Source organism: Somniosus microcephalus, chromosome 14 (genome assembly GCF_052327205.1).
Source record: "Somniosus microcephalus isolate GS21.2 chromosome 14, FLI_Smic_1.0, whole genome shotgun sequence".
NCBI lineage: Eukaryota > Metazoa > Chordata > Chondrichthyes > Squaliformes > Somniosidae > Somniosus > Somniosus microcephalus.
In genome coordinates this window covers 122,573,623-122,589,757 of record NC_141000.1, presented here as the reverse complement: position 1 = coordinate 122,589,757, position 16,135 = coordinate 122,573,623, and the positions used below count along the sequence as shown (strand labels likewise).

Below are 16,135 nucleotides of genomic sequence, written 5' to 3'. Positions count from 1 at the left end.
GTTCTTATGGCAGACAATTTGCGCACAGCAAGCTCCCACAAACAGCAATGTGATAATGACCAGATCATCTGTTTTTATGATGTTGATTTTGTGATGTTGATTGATATTATATTGGCCAGGAGTTTGCACATTCTCCCTGTGTTTGCGTGGGTTTCCGCCGGATGCTCCGGTTTCCTCCCACAGTCCAAAGATGTGCGGGTTAGGTTGATTGGCTATGATAAATTGACCCTTAGTGTTAGGGGGATTAAATACGTGGGGTTACGAGGATAGGGTGGGATATGTGTCGGTGCAGGCTCGATGGGCCGAAATGGCCTCTATCTGCACTGTGGGGTTTCTGTGATTTCTGTGACACCGGGGAGAACTCCCCTGCTGTTCGAAATGGTGCCAAGGGATCTTTTATGTCCACCTGAGAGAGCAGACAGGGCCTCGGTTTAACGTTTCTGGCTGCCGCGTTTCCCACATAACAACCGTGACTACGCACAATAAAAGTATTTCATTGGCTGTAAAGCGCTTTGAGACGTCCAGTGGTTGTGAAAGGCACTATATAAATTCAAGTCTCTCTTCTGTGCTGTATGATGACCATTGCTTGTAGGGATGTAAGGCATTTGATTATTAAGATGGGGTGGGGTGAGATATTGGAGGAATTTTAAAGCAAGGATGAAATTTGAAAGCGAAGTACTGCAGATTTTGGAAATCTGACTCAAAAATAGAAAATATTCACAACTCTCAGCAGGTCAGGCAGCATCTGTGGAGAGTTTACATTTCGGGTGTGGGCCTTTAGGGTCAGGAGGCATACTAATACAGTCGGGAGAAAAAAGGGAAGGGATATATACACACCCATGGAGGAATCATGAGTGGAAAGACATCGTTATCGTGCAATTGCCTGACGCATTGAGTGGTTAATTAAACAAAGGGTGTGTCAATAGCTAAATAAATGGGAGGCCTGGGGGATAAATGGCAGGAAAAAGGATGAGACGTGGGTGGGGGGAATGGTCGTTTGAATTCAGTGGTCATACCAGCGGTTTTAGGTAATGTCCCCTGTAATTTGTTTGGCTGCGCGGGCCTTTTAACGGGCTGCGTGCGCGGTTATTTACGTTAAGTCCGTGAGCGGCCTGCACGTGACCTCCAGACCGCCGCGCAGCTTGGCGGGTACGTTGGTTGCAGGGCGCCAAGGAGAAAGCTGAGATGGCCGCCGCCTTGAAGCTTGCGTTGAGCTTCATTGTAACAGCCTGTGAGGGCGGGGTGGGGGGTCACAACTTGGACAGAAGGGAGACATTTGGAAAAGCGGTCACCCAATCTGCATTTGGTTTCCCCAGTGTAGAAGAGGCACCATTAGCAGTGAATACAGTGTAATTGTTTAGAGGGAAAAACGCAGAAATTACTTTCCCGCATGGAGGGGAGGTTTGGGGAACTGAGGCAGAGGGAGGTGGTGAATGGGCAGGTTGCAACATCCCCTGTGTTGACCTGGGCCGACGTTGGGAAGGGTAGCTGGAAGTAGGAATGGTGGAAGAGTGAGCCAGGGTATCGCGGAGGGAATAGTCTCTCTCCGGATGTGGAGAGGGAAGAAGGAAAATGTGTTTGCTCATGGGAGTGCATTGTATGTGGCAGAATTTTTGAAGTCCATCACACTGGGGAAGGGTGTTGCTAGAGCTTGGAGAGGGTGGTGGTGATGAGAATGAGGGACACTCTACCATTGAGGACACTGATTGCGTTCCTCTAACGCCCCCCTGGCCGGCGTCCCTTCTGCCTCAGTTGTTCAGGTGAACGTAAAAGTGGCACTGCTCGAAGAGCAATGACGTCTCCCAGTGCCCTGGTTAACCATTCTCTGTCCGCCCAAGCCACCATAGCAGTAAGTGGTCCCGTATTTGCTGTTTGTGGGACCCTGCTGTGTGCAGATTGGCCGCTGGGTTTGGCAGCAGAGCAACAATGACTGCACTTCAAAACGAATTGATTGGCTGCGAAGCACTTTTGCGATGTCCTGAGTTGCTCTATAAATACAAGTGCTTTTGATATTTTTCAACAACAAGTTGTATTTATATAGCGCATTTAATGTATTAAAACGTCCCCGGAAGCGATTATCAAACATAGTTTGACAGCGAGCCACATAAGGAGATATTCGAGCAGGTGACCAAAAGCTTGGTCAAAGAAATAGGTTTTAAGGAGCGCCTTAAAGGAGGAAAGATAGGTAGCGAGGCGGAGAGGTTTAGGGAGGGAAATCCAGAGCCCGGGGCCTCGGCAGCTGAAGGCACGGCCACCAGTGGTGGAGCAGCTGAATCGAAGGATGCTCAGAGGGCAGAATTAGAGAAGCACAGAGATCTCGGAGGGCTGGAGGAGGTTAGAGATAGGGAGGGGGCGAGGCCATGGAAGGATTTGGAAAACGAGGATGAGAATTTTAAAATTGAGGCGTTACTTAACCGGGAGCCAATGTAGGTCAGCGAGCACAGGGGCGATGAGCGAACGGGACTTGGTGCGAGTTAGGACACTGGGCAGCAGAGTTCTGGATGACTTCAAGTTTACGTAGGGTGGAATATTGGAGGCCAGCCAGGAGTGTGTTGGAATAGTCAAGTCTAGAGGTAACAAAGGCATGGATGAGGGTTTCGGCAGCGGATGAGGTGAGGCAAGGGCGGAGTCGGGCGATGTTCCGGAGGTGGAAATAGGCGGTCTTAGTGCTGTTGCATATATGTGGTCGGTAGCTCATCTCTGGGTCAAATATGACACCAAGGTTGCGAACAGTCTGATTGAGTCTCAGACAATACTATTAATGGGGGTCATAAGAGACCCTAACTAATCCTCAGGCCCCGTGCATGGTCCAGTAATAGCTGAAGACAAAGGTTGTTTTGGGTGGAGATGGAGACCATTGTTTAGGTCAGGTATAGACAGATTTTTGAACGATAAGGGAGTCGAGGGTTATGGGGAGCGGGCAGGGAAGTGGAGTTAAGGCCAAGATCAGATCAGCCATGATCTTATTGAATGGCGGAGCAGGCTCGAGGGGCCAAATGACCTCCTCCTGCTCCTACGTCTTATGTTCTTATGAACAAATAGTTCTTATTCGGTGCCCTTGCCTGGAACATTAACCCGTCTTTTCTCTTTAGCGCTCGTGGGTCTCTGTATTTCCAGCAATTTCTGTTTAACGTTTAACAGTGTCTATTGACACCACTGTGTCAGCCAATGAGGCGGGGTGGGATTTACAACCTAAATTCTTTTGATTTTTTGTTAAATTTTGTCATTGGTATTTGAACCCTGGTTGAGTTGTTAGCCTGAATCACTTCACCCATTCCCCATGGTAATCTGGACAACTTCTTATCTTGGAGCACGTCCAAGTCAACTTATTGATGTTTGCTCGAGTTTTTTGTTGCTTGGTTACTTTTCCTGATTTTTTTTTTGTTCCTGCACCACCACCTCCTACAAATTTTGAAGGGTTTCTGACGCTAAGCAATCTGGAACAGGCTGTAAGTAGAGTACACGCTGCATTGGGCTGCAATGCTTTATATGGGCAAAAAGAGTGAGAAGGTAGTTGGCAGCTCCACTTTGCTTCTCCCTCGGGATTTCTTCTTTTGAAAGGTGGGAAAAGTGTAATGTTATTTAGCTGCTTTTGTGTGCTGTTGGCGTCCGCTTGCGAGGCGTGGGCCGCTTGCAGCCACACTGGAACCTGAAAGTAAACTTGTCGGGATTCGCCAAGCCTGGCGCCAAGGGAAACCCGGCAGAAACGGGACTCCTGGCCGCCCACGTGTAGCGGGTTTATTTCCAGGTTCCGGTCAGCTGCGCTTGACCCTTGACCCGGGAGCTGTCACTGCCAGCACCGGACTCGAGGCAACATAAAAGTAGCACTTGTTCCCTTTGCCAAGGAGATAGAATCATAGAAACTGACAGCACAGAAGGAGGCCATTCAACTGGCTCTTTGAAAGATCAGTCGTGCTCCGTCCCACCCCCCACCCCCGTTATTGTCCCCAGCCCTGCGAGCTCCTCGTCCTCAGGAACCTGTCCAACTCCCTTTAACATTATTGACGGAATCAGCTTCCACCACCTTTTCAGGTCGAGCGTTCCCAATCCCCACAACTCTGAGTGAAATAATTTCTCCTCATCTCCCCTCGAGATCTTTTTCCAATGATTTTGAATCCATGCCCTCTGGTTTTTGACCCACTCCCCAGAGGGGATAGTTTTTCTCTCTGTCCTCTTGTCAAAATCTCTCATCATCTTGAAAACCTGAAAACCTCTTCAGTCACCGTTTAGTCAATGTTCCCGTTAATTTTTTGGGGGCGCACGGCCCCTTTAAGGGGCTACGCGGCCCATTCAAAATACCACGCATGCGTGGTTTTTCCTATCCTATGCGCGGGAGCTGCAGAGCGCAATGCAGCTTGACCTTCTCTGTTCCGAAGTGAACAGACCTAACTTTTCCAACCTCTCCTCATAACTGAAGTCCCTCATCCCTGGTAACCCTCCTCTGTACCCTTTCTAAGGCCTTTACGTCTTTCCTGAAGTGTGGTGCCCAGAATTGCCCACCATACTCTTGTGGCCATTTTGTTGGAGGAGGAAGTGCGCGGGTTAACTCCTTGCTCCCAGCGGCGAGCTGTGCTCGCAGGAGGTGTGGGTCTAAGGTTGGTCCGCCCCCCGCCCACCTCGGATCTCTCTGTTGAGGTTGGCAGCTGAAGATTGTGATTCGATCATAACATGCGCACGCACACATCTGGTGCAAACATTTGCTTTTACTCCGCCGCAATGGTTTGATATAACCTGTTACATACCGGGGTTTGGTACAACAGATGTGTTGTAGGGGCTTTGGGAGGAGCTAGAGAGAGGTGTTGTAAACTGTCTTTGCACCTCAAGGGATTGGATCTGACCCACACCAAAGGGATGGAGATAAGAATATAAGAAATACGAGCAGGAGTAGGCCATTCGGCCCCTCGAGCCTGCTCCGCCATTCAATGCGATCATGGCTGATCATCCAAACTCAGTACACTGTCCCTGCTTTCTCCCCATATCCCTTGCTCCCTTTAGCCTTAAGAAATATATCTAACTCCTTCTTGAATATATTTAATGAATTGGCCTCAACTGCCTTCTGTGGTAGAGAATTCCACAGGTTCACCACTCTCTGGGTGAAGAAATTCCTCCTCGTCTCTGTCCTAAATGGCTTACCCCTTATCCTTAGACTGTGACCCCTGGTTCTGGACTCCCCCGACCATCGGGAACATCCTTCCTGCATCTAGTCTGTCTAGTCCTGTTAGAATTTTATAAGTTTCAATGAGATCCCCTCTCATTCTTCTAAACTCCAGCGAGTATAAACCCAATCGACCCAATCTCTCCTCATACGTCATTCCTGCCATCCCAGGTATCAGTCTGGTGAATCAGAAGGACAGAAGATGAACCAAAGGGAGAAGGTAGCTGACAGCATCCGTGGCATTGTAAGAGCCTCAAGGTTGTGGGAGGAAAGGGAGACTGAGGGAGGTTGGCAAATGGGAGGGGCGGGGGGACGAGGGAGAGCGAGCTCGCAGTCGACAGCGGGGAGGTTGGCAAATGGGAGGGGCGGGGGGACGAGGGAGAGCGAGCTCGCAGTCGACAGCGGGGAGGTTGGCAAATGGGAGGGGCGGGGGGACGGGGGAGAGCGAGCTCGCAGTCGACAGCGGGGAGGTTGGCAAATGGGAGGGGCGGGGGAACATAAGAACATAAGAAATAGGAGCAGGAGTCAGCCATACAGCCCTTCGAGCCTGCTCCGCCATTCAATAAGATCATGGCTGATCTTCTACCTCAACTCCACTTTCCTGCACTATCCCCATAATATGTGTTCGAGGTGATAGAAGCAAGTGCAAAGTTTAGAAAGAGGTGGGGGGGGGTGGGGTCGGGGAGAAAGAGAAGGTGAATGAACAATTTAGATTTGACAAAGTTCACGGAAAGGATGGTGAACATTTGGTGGAACCCAGGGAGATGGATAGTGTGGAAGAGTTTAAGGGAGAGTTGGATAGATGTTTGAGTGTGGGCAACTGAGGGGCATTTGTATATTTTTTTGGGGGGGGGTGGGGATTATCCAGTTGAGGTGTATTCCCTTAATATTCAAAAAATCTATCGATCTCTGTACTCAACGACTGGAATTCTCTACCCCAGAGGGCTGTCGATGCTCAGTGATTCACCACCCTCTTGAGTGAAGAAATTTCTCCTCATCTCAGTCCTAAATGGCCGATCCCCTTATTCTGGGGGAGAGCGAAGTCGCAGTCGACAGCAGGCCCGAAGGCTTCCTTGAAGGTTGCGGGGGGGGGGAGCACTCCTGCTCCTCCTGGCCCACATGGTGTGAAGGTTACTTGCCTTGCGGGAGTCGGCATCTCCCGCCTCCCTTTCACTGCCGGGGTTCCCAACCCCGATTAAACCTGCGCAGCAGCCGTGACTTTTACACCGGGAGCCCGATTTAAAAAAAAATTACGTTTAATTACGCGTCCCTCCTCTCCACGGTGGGACACCGCACACCCTGATATCCACTGCCGTAAAAATGGTGACCTGTGCGACATGTTGGGGGATGTGTTCCAAGTACGTAGCTCGTTAACCACCGACCCTCTCCCACCGTCGTGGGGGGGGGTAAATATCGAGGTCACACACCTCAACTGGATAATCCCTCCTCCACCCCCCCCCCCACAAAAAAAATAAACACATGGCCCTCAGTTGCCCTCACTCAAACATCTATCCAACTCTCCCTTAAACTCTTCCACACTATCCGTCTCCGTGGGCTTCACCATTCTTTGCATGAACTTTGTCAAATCTAAATTGTCCATTCGCCTTCTCTTTCTCCACCCCCCCCCCCCCCCGGCCCCCTCCTTTCTAAACCTTGCACCTGCTTCTATAACCTCGAACACATATTATTGGGAGCTCACATTTTTCCATCCCCTTCAGAATCTTGAATGCTTTTGTGTTTCATGTTCATTCCGCAGTGAAACCTTCGACACCAACGTGTTACGTGGACGGAATTCACGAAGTCGGAAAAGATGCAATGCTGAAATGTTTAAGCGAAGGCACTCCTCCAATTTCATACTTTTGGACCAAAGAGGGATCTTCACATTCGCTCCCCCTCACTGCTACTGCAGGTAAATACATTTTGGAAAAATAATAACAAGGCCTCCCCTAGGGCTTCCATTGTCTCACTTGAAAAGTTAATTCATCTGTTGCATTTTGCCAACTTTTCTGTTTTTTGCATCAGACTTGTAGCATCTGCAGTCTTTTTGTTTTTCCACATTTTACGTGGAACTGTTGTATCTTTGGGAAATCCTTCATCCCAGTAATCTGGACCAGATTTAAACCCAGGTGCCAGAGATGAAAGTACAGTGAACTGATCCACAAACCTGTGTGTGTACATGCACGGCATTTTATGCAATAACTTGTGTACAGGGAGAAAAGCAAAATAGTGTAGGCTGATTCAGTTGGATATTGGCTCTTATTTATCTGTCGGTTGCGCGCTCTCTCTCGCTGTCGGCCTCACGCGCACGCTCGCTCTCGATTTCACTCTTCTGCCCGCTCTGGCTCCCTGGCGCGCTCACTCTCTCTGGAATGTGAGTGTATACACCTTTTCTCATTATTTTTCTCTAACTTGATGCACTCGATGCTATTCTGCACTTTGCTTTTTTATTCCTCTTACGTTGCAACCACCCAATCTTTACATGTCTTTTCATCACTAAAGCTGAGGCTCATGCGCCATCTCCTCCTCTAACTCTTTCCCAAGGCTCCTCCATTCCCTCAGTCTGTCTTCAATCAATTTACAGACCTTTTAAAACCCAGGCTTGAATGTCATCTAGCTACTAATTCTGGTTTTTAACTTGTAGGCTCTCTTTCCAGCCTTGCACGATACACTTTTTTATCCTTCATCTAGGTTTCAGAATTTTAAATAAATGTGTTTTTTTTCCTGTGCAGATATGATGTTTAGGAACTCTGAAAGTGAAAAATGCAACGGAGGCTTATTCTGGCAACTATAAATGTGTGGCTCAGAATAAAGTTGGTAGATCGGAATGTGTCGTCACATTCTCGGTTTCTTTCTCGTAAGTACTTTATTTCCAGCGAACCTCCATTTTCCGGGATAATTAAAACTGTCCCTTTCTGGAACTCCTTCCAGTGGCTCACATTTCCGGGTTTGATCCCTGGGGCAGAAGTTTGGAGAACTAGAAAGAAAGGACTTGCATTTATATAGCGCCTTTCACAACCTCCGGACGTCCCGAAGCGCTTTACAGCCATTGAAGTACTTTTGAAGTGTAGTCACTGTTGTAATGTAGGAAACGCGGCAGCGAGCTCCCACAAACAGCACTGAGATAATGAACAGGTAGCTTTTTTTTGATGATTTTGGTTGAGGGGGTAAATATTGGCCAGGACACCATGGAGAACCCCCCTGCTCTTCTTCCAGTAGTGCCCGAGAGAGGGCAGACGGGGCCTCGGTTTAACGGCACCTCCGATAGTGCAGCGTTCCCTCAGTAGTACACTGGAAATGTCAACCTGGATTATGTGTTCAGGTCTCTGGAGTGGGGCTCGAAGCCGTGACCTTCTGACTCCGAGGCGGGAGTGCTTTGTAGTGTCTGTGTGCCAGAGGAGAGGTAAAATCAGCCTGGTGAGCTGTGAGCAACCGAAGTAATGTGCCAGTACGTCCACCAATGCAGAAAAAATGTAGAATGCAGAATGTTGGAGATGCTGTTCTTGCAGTGTGAAGTATGCCTGGACTCCTCCAGACACCAACCTGATCTTGCGGACCCGAGTAGGAAAATATATGCTTGACCTCCATGGGCCTGTCGCCAATGTTCCCGTTAAGCCGCGCGGCGCTCTGGAGGTCCTGCGCAGGCCGTTCTGTGGCTTTTCAATGGAAAAACCGCGCATGCGTGGAAATCTGAATGGACCGCGCAACCCGTTAAAGGGACCACGCAGCCTAAAAAATTTGCGGAAACCTTGCCTATCACTGGAACAAAAATTAAACCCCCTCGTGACGAGTGAGAGAGAAAGAGAAGTAGATTCCGGTGTCAGCTGTGGCTCAGTGGATAGCACATTCACCTCGGAGTCAGAAGGTTCAAGTCCCACTCCAGGGACGTGAGTACACAAAGCTAGGCTGACACTCTGCAGTGCTGAGGGAGTGCTGCACTGTCGGCGGTGCCGTCTTTTGGATGAGACGTTAAACTGAGGCCCCGTCTGCTCTCTCAGGTGGACATAAAAAGATCCCATGGCACTATTTCGAAAAAGAGCAGGGGAGTTCTCCCTGGAATCCTGGGCCAATATTCATCCCTCAATCAATATCACTAAAAAAACATTATCTGATCATTATCACATTGCTGTTTGTGGGAGCTTGCTGTCCGCAGATTGGCTGCTGCGTTTCCCACAAACTCGCTACCACGGGGAGTCGGTGCGGCAGGTGACGTAGAGGCGTTTAGGGGTGAGCTGGATAGGTGCTCGGGGGAGAAGGGAATAGAGGGATATGTTGCTGGGTGAGATGAAGAGGGGTGGGAGGAGGCTCGTGTGGAGAACTCACACCGGCACAGACCAGTTGGGCCGACTGGCCTGTTTCTGTGCTGTAAGTTCTATGTCATTACAGGAAACTCTCTGGTATCCGGCACCGATGGGACCGGGATGTTGCCGGTTGATTAAAAATTCTGGATGACGGAGAGCGTTATCTACCGAGGCTATTTTTAACAAACAAAGAGTCAGACGCCTGTTATTGAGGTGTTCGGACTTCTGACAGTGCCAAGAAGCTAAGTAGTGGCAGTTTGGAGAACTACCCCCACTGACTAACTCGGCCACCACGGGAGACTCGGACTCGGCAACATTTCCGGTTACTGAGGTGTTTTCGGAGTATGAATTTTGCCGGTTAATAGAGAATTCCGGATATTTAGGTGTCGTTCAAACGAGAGTTTCCTGTACAACAGTGACTCCACTTCAAAAAGTACTTCATTGGTTCTAAAGCGCTTTGGGATGTCCGGTGGTCGTGAAAGACGCTATAGAAATGCAAGTCTGTCTTTCTGGTAGGAATATAAATGGTGAAAATCTAAAGGAACTGCCCTGTGATAGTGCTGCAAAAGTACTTTTCATACTTCTTGATTCTTCACTTGAGTTGTGTATGGTCGAATGTAGGACAGTTTATTGGATCTCTTGATTTTAATTCTCTGACTGCAGATGGAAATTTTTTTTTGCATTTAATAAACAAAATCCCAAAAATGAGGTTCCCGGTGTCGAGAACTGGCGAAACAATTTGAGGGCAGCCGTTGAAATGAGGACTTAATGTGACAGCTTGTTGGAATTAAATAAAGAAGGGAAAAATTTTCATTTATACACAACCTCTCAGGACCTCCGGGTGCTTATTCCTGATATTCTCTCTCACTTGGTTCCCTGCTTGGCATCTGTCAGATTCTGTCTTCCATCTGCTTTTGATGCCATTCAGCACACTTGAGTGTTGCATTACTGTTCCTTTTCTGTCGTTGTGGCAACGCAGTAACATCTGCGTCGTGCGTCCTAGTTGACTGGTTTGCTAATGCTGTTCCACTGGGTTTTTTTTTTGTTTCTTCCTCTTGTATCAACCGTGACTCAGTGGGTTGCACTCGAGCCCGAGTCCGAAGGTCGTGGGTTCAAGCCCCACTCCAGAGACTTGAGCACATAGTCTAGTGTCAGTACCGAGGGAGTGCTGCACTGTCGGAGGTGCCGTCTTTCGGATGAGACATTAAACCCAGGCCCCATCTGCCCCCTCGGGTGGAGATAAAAGATCCCACGGAACTATTCGAAGAAGAGCAGGGGGGGGGGTTCTCCCCGGTGTCCTGGCCAATATTTATCCCTCAATCAACAACTAAAACAGATTATCTGGTCATTATCGCATTGCTATTTGTGGGAGCTTGCTGTGCACAAATTGACTGCTGCTTTTCCTACATTACAACAGTGACCACGCTTAACAAAATACTTAATTGGCTGTAAAGCACTTTGGGACGTCCTGAGGTGGTGAAATGTGCTATATAAATCCAAGTTCTTTCCTTTCTACTTTTTCATGTTCTATCGTCCCCCGAACCCCCTACCAGATGGAGGTGCAAAGTGACCAACCTTGCTGATGGTCATTGCTCAGTCTCTAATGAGGATACTAGCCCACGATGTGATCTGATCCACGCGAGCATGTGTCTCTCTGGTGCAGCACTCCTTCTTCACGTGTTAAATCTAGACTTTGAATATTTGCTGTCTAGCCAACTGTGGAAGGCAGCACAGATGAGACTGATTCTGTCCGCTCTCCACATACAGGCACTAATGGGCTGCTGGATGGAGACATCTCTTGCACCTCGAGTGAGATTAGCTAACTATGTATAGCCCTGGGGTGGAACCTAGGACCTTCCTGGGCAGTGCAGCTTCCCAACTTTGCTTTTAACATGGATTTTTACAGCTGTCACACACAATCGGGACTATTCTTGGTGTGCACCGTCAACACTCGAGTCTCACGGCTTGGACACTGTCCTAGTGGCATCTCAGCTGGCCAGGGCTCGAATTTGGGTTCTATTCTAAGAAGCTCCTTAGCGACATTTTGAGTTTCTCTTGCAAAGTGAGTTTAAAAGTGTCTGTTTTAAAAACTTACTTGGATGTTCTCCTGATGGCTCAACGGATAAATGCACTGAAGGGTGACAGTTTAGTCATGTGCAACCTCCCTAATTCAGTCCCTGTGTGGAGTTAACGTGTCGTGTCCTGAATGATGATGGGGGGGGGGGGGGTTCTTTGTACTTTGGGAGCAAGGAAAGCCAGCAACGAGGGGGATTAAACCAGGGTTCCTCCTAGTCACGCTTGCTTTCATTGGGCATGGGTTAGAGGACCAAGGCGGGAGTTAAGATCCAGATCAGCCATGATCTAACTGAATGGTGGAACAGACTCGAGGGGCTGATTGGCCGACTCCTGTTCCTACGTTTGTTGTTGGAGGTACATGTTTGTGAAAACTGGATCAGGCTGTGTTTTGGTGTCATCTTGGGATGTGGGCAAGGCTGGTAATGCAGAATTTATTGCCCATTCCTAGTTGGCCGGAGGACACCAAGGGTCAACCACAACCTACAGAGCTGGAGTCATACGTAAGCTTCTTAGGCAGCACCTTCCAAACCCGTGACCTCTACCACCTAGAAGTACAAGGGCAGCTGGCGCATGGGAACACCACCACCGCCAAGTTTCCCACCAAGTCACGCACACCATCCTGACTTGGAAATATATTGGACGATCCTTCATCACCGCTGGGTCAAAATTCTTGAACTCCCTCCCTAACAGCACTGTGGGAGTATCCTCACCGCACAGACTGCAGCGGTTGACCATCACCTTCTCGAGGGCAATTAGGGGATGGGCAATAAATGTTGGCGTTGCCAGCGATGCCCACATCCCGTGAATGAATTTTTTTTTTTTTAAATGCCAGACCGGGTAAGGACGGCAGGTTGCCTTCCTTGTGGGACGTTTGTAAACCAGTTGGGTTTTTATGACCATCCGCTGCTTACTGTCGTTTTCGTTCTGGTGCTAGCCTACAAACCGCTGTACCCATGGCAACTCTCGCTTGCTGTCCAAGCCCATGGCAAAAGATCAGAGGCGTGACGAGAAATTTTTTTACGCAGTGAGTTGTTGTGATCTGGAATGCGCTGCCTGAAAGGGCAGTGGAAGCAGATTCAATAGTATCTTTCAAAAGTGAATTGGATAAATACTTGAAGGGGAAAAATTTGCAGGGCTGTGGGGAAAGAGCGCTGGAGTGGGACAAATTGGATAGCCCTACCAAAGAGCTGACACAGACACGATGGGCCGAATGGCGGCCTCCTGTGCTGTATGATTGTGTGTGTGTGAAGAATATTCATTTGAGTGTAGTACCAGGGACCATTGGAGTCTCTGGAACTCTAACATCAATTAGTACCTTCGGGGGGCGAGTTGAGTACAATTTGGCGAGGAGGTAGTAGTCACCCTACAAGGGGGTGGGGCAAGGACAGAACTTTCATCGAAAGTGAAAGATTGTTGTCTGATGTGCAAACGTTACTGACCTCTGCACTGAGTAAGAACTGAAATGCCTCAAGTTTGATTCTCTTTTTTTAAGCATCGAACAATGGCGGTAAGATAGCAGGAGCCATTATTGGAGTACTGCTGGCTTTGCTGTTACTAGCCATCATCATCTGGTGCTTTCTTCGAAGAAAGAAGAAGAAAACTTATGAGAAGGAGCAGCCTTTTGAAATAAGGTAACAACGGTCCCCTCCGCGTAACCGTCAATGCCCATCACGGGCAGCCACCTAACTCCTACAAATGTCGCCGAACATTTGCCTTTACCACTGGAGTCAATTACAAAGGCGCCGCTTATAATATATTAAACGTTCCGACTGTTTTGGGCTGTTCAATAAGTATTGAGCCCTATATTTAGGGAGTAGAGATAATGGGCATCATAGAAACCCAGCACAGAAGGAGGCCATTCGGCCCGTCGTGCCTGTGCTGGCTCTCTGCAGGAGCAGTCGTGTTTAGTCCCACCCACGCTTATTGTCCGTAACCCTGTAAGTTCCTCGTCCTTAAGTGCTTGTCCAACTCCCCTTTTAAAATTATTAATGGAATCGGCTTCCACCGTCTTTTCAGGTAGAGCGTTGCAGATGGTTATGTTGGGCTGATAACCCGCCAGTGTTTTATTTTCTGTGCCAGAAAACTATTGAAACCAATTCTCCCCCTCTGGTCCTTCTGCCAATTATCTTCAATCCGCGTCCTCTGGTTACCGACCCTCCCACCAGTGGAAACAGTTTCTCCATATTTACCCTATCAAAACCCTTTGTGATTTTGAACACCTCTATTAAATCTCCCCTTAACCTTCTCTACTCTAAGGAGAACAATCCCAGCTTCTCCAGTCTCTCCACATAACTGAATTCCCTCATCCCTGGTACCATTCTAGTAAATCTCCTCTACACCCTCTCCAAGACCTCGACATCCTTCCTAAAGTGCGGTGCCCAGAATTGTGGTGGACACAATACTCCAGCTGAGACCCAACTAGTGATTTATAAAAGTTTATCATCACTTCCTTGCTTCTGTACTCCGTACTGGCGGCGTCCGGTTATATTGAAGAACTGCTTGTGCTAAATTCCGTGCGCAGAGGCTGTGAGTGTTCTAGATTCTGTCTGATTACATTGCATTTAAAAGGCGACTACTTTTTTGCTCCTTGTATTAACAGAGAGGATGTTCCTGCCCCGAAAAGCCGGGTTTCGACGGCCCGAAGTTACACCGTGGATTCCCAGCGTTCCTCCCTGGGCTCCATGTCCCCCTCCAACATGGAACCCTACAAGTCCCACTACGACCAGCTGGCCACGGACGACCTGGGCCCGCCCACTCACAGCCCGAACCTCACCCCGTCGTTCAAGGTAGCCGCTCCTAGTCTGAGCCGGATGGGAGCTGTTCCTGTCATGATCCCAGCACAGCACCGGGATGGTTCCATTGTGTAGCACGCAAAGCCCCCCAAAAAACGTCTCGTCCCCTTGCCTTTTAATACACTGTGTGAATTGTGAGGAATGTTTCTATTTGAAAATCCACCAATAACGAGATTTTCATTTTATACTGTACACACTGAGAAAGTGTCCTGGTTTTAATCTTATCTGCAGTTAATGAGAATTTTATGTATTTGGCAAGAGTTTAGTGTGTGTGTGGTTTTGTTTTATATATATATATAATTTTTTGTTAGGAAACTTGAGCAATGTCTCCTGCACGAACTAGTGGGTATGGACAGTGCACAGTGTAACACTATCCCGTACATACCAGAAAGTCCTTTGTTTGTTCCCCCTGGTCTGCGCTGAGTTTGTTGATTTCAGCCGGGGCTGTATTGTGGAGCTTGGGATGGGACGGGGTAGGTGGGTGGGCGGGGATTGGGTTTGGGGAAGAGGGGAGGAAACAACCAGAGTGCCCACTCTTGATCACTATCCAGCGAATACCATTGCATGGTGTACTTGCGTGGGTGTTGGGTGGGATCCTGTTCGGTGGTGATGCTGTCATGGCCAAATAGTTTGCAGATGTTGCCTAGAAGTTTGGCCTGTTGGCAAAGCTTCAGATGGGTGGCAGTCGCTATGGATTCATATCCCAGCAGTTGGGAGGGGCAAACTTTTATTTAATTGAGGTGTACTGCTTCCACTAGATGTCGCTCCAGCGCACTCCCATTTGACACACGTATTACACCCTTAACATCGCCCCTCTAGAAACTGACATTGAAATGGCTCCCTTCACACTTCCTTCAAATATAAATGAATCGGGATTTTTTGCAAACCATTGTTATAGATTCTGACACTTTTTTTGCTGTACATATTTTTCTTAAGTTCCTCAGAAAGCCCAGGGTTGTGCTGGGTGGGGTCACTCTTCCCTCACTTATTCTGTGGGTATGCCTATCTATCGCTGCAGCATTGGGTGCTGCTTTTTTTACTTAGAAAATAAAAGTAGCTTTTGGGATTCGTGAAGATGACGTTTATCGTTACAGTAGGAGAGGGCTTCGCACATTTAAAAAAAAAAAAAAAATTTTTGAATCCTGCATCAACTTGTTCAATATTTTAGTGTAGTGAAAGCTGGTTGAGATCTTGATGAGGGAAAGTGACCCTGAAGGTTGAGGGCTGGTCATATGGAGATGCTCATTTAGCCCAGCATCGCTGTGGTTCAATGGCTGAAATACCTGATCGAATTGGACTAAGTCGATGGCTCCACCAAAAGAGCTGGCATGGGCCGAATGGCCTCCTGTGCTGGATCATTCTCTGATTCAGCTTCCGAGCCATATCAGGCCAGAAGGCCACCGGCCCAATTCCTGGTTGGCATTGAATTAGCAGTCGGGTTTCTGCAGTTGGTTGGCCTTGGTAACCCTGGGCTAGCGAGAGGGTGGGTTGGAAGAGGAACGCACAACCCAGCTCTCTACTCTGGATTGCTACCCGGTGACCCCAGCCAAATGGGAAAATGTGTACGAGCTGCTGGATGAGAAGGGACAGTGGCAGTGTGGATTCAGCGGAGCGGAGCGATGAACAGTTGTTTTTCAGGCTGGGGGGGGAAGTGTACAGTGATGTTCCTCAGGGGTCGGTATTGAGACCGCTGCGCTCTTTGATGTATATCAGCGACCTGGACCCTGGACCTGGGTGTACAGGGCAGGCATAATTACAACGTTTGCAGATTCTGAGATCAGAATCGGATGTACCGACACAGTCAAACAGCCCTG

The 16,135-nt window shown here is 48.5% G+C and overlaps 1 protein-coding gene across 1 annotated transcript; it reads left to right on the top strand.

Moving 5' to 3' along the window:
- The first annotated feature begins 1,185 nt into the window (after positions 1–1,185).
- LOC147107889 (coxsackievirus and adenovirus receptor homolog) lies at positions 1,186–14,788 on the top strand. Its single transcript, XM_086006085.1, has 7 exons — positions 1,186–1,231; positions 3,621–3,729; positions 6,874–7,064; positions 7,898–8,009; positions 12,362–12,366; positions 13,022–13,160; positions 14,129–14,788. The coding sequence occupies exons 1-7, from the start codon at positions 1,186–1,188 to the stop codon at positions 14,394–14,396; spliced, it is 870 nt and encodes a 289-aa protein (XP_085862211.1). The 3' UTR covers positions 14,397–14,788.
- Positions 14,789–16,135: the final 1,347 nt, after the last annotated feature.

Coding starts and splice junctions, on each gene's coding strand:
- LOC147107889 (XM_086006085.1), top strand. CDS start 1,186: ATGGCCGCCGCCTTGAAGCTTGCGTTGAGCTTCATTGTAACAGCCT. Junction 7,065..7,897: donor CCCCCTCACTGCTACTGCAG/GTAAATACATTT, acceptor TATGATGTTTAG/GAACTCTGAAAGTGAAAAAT. Junction 13,161..14,128: donor GAGCAGCCTTTTGAAATAAG/GTAACAACGGTC, acceptor TTGTATTAACAG/AGAGGATGTTCCTGCCCCGA.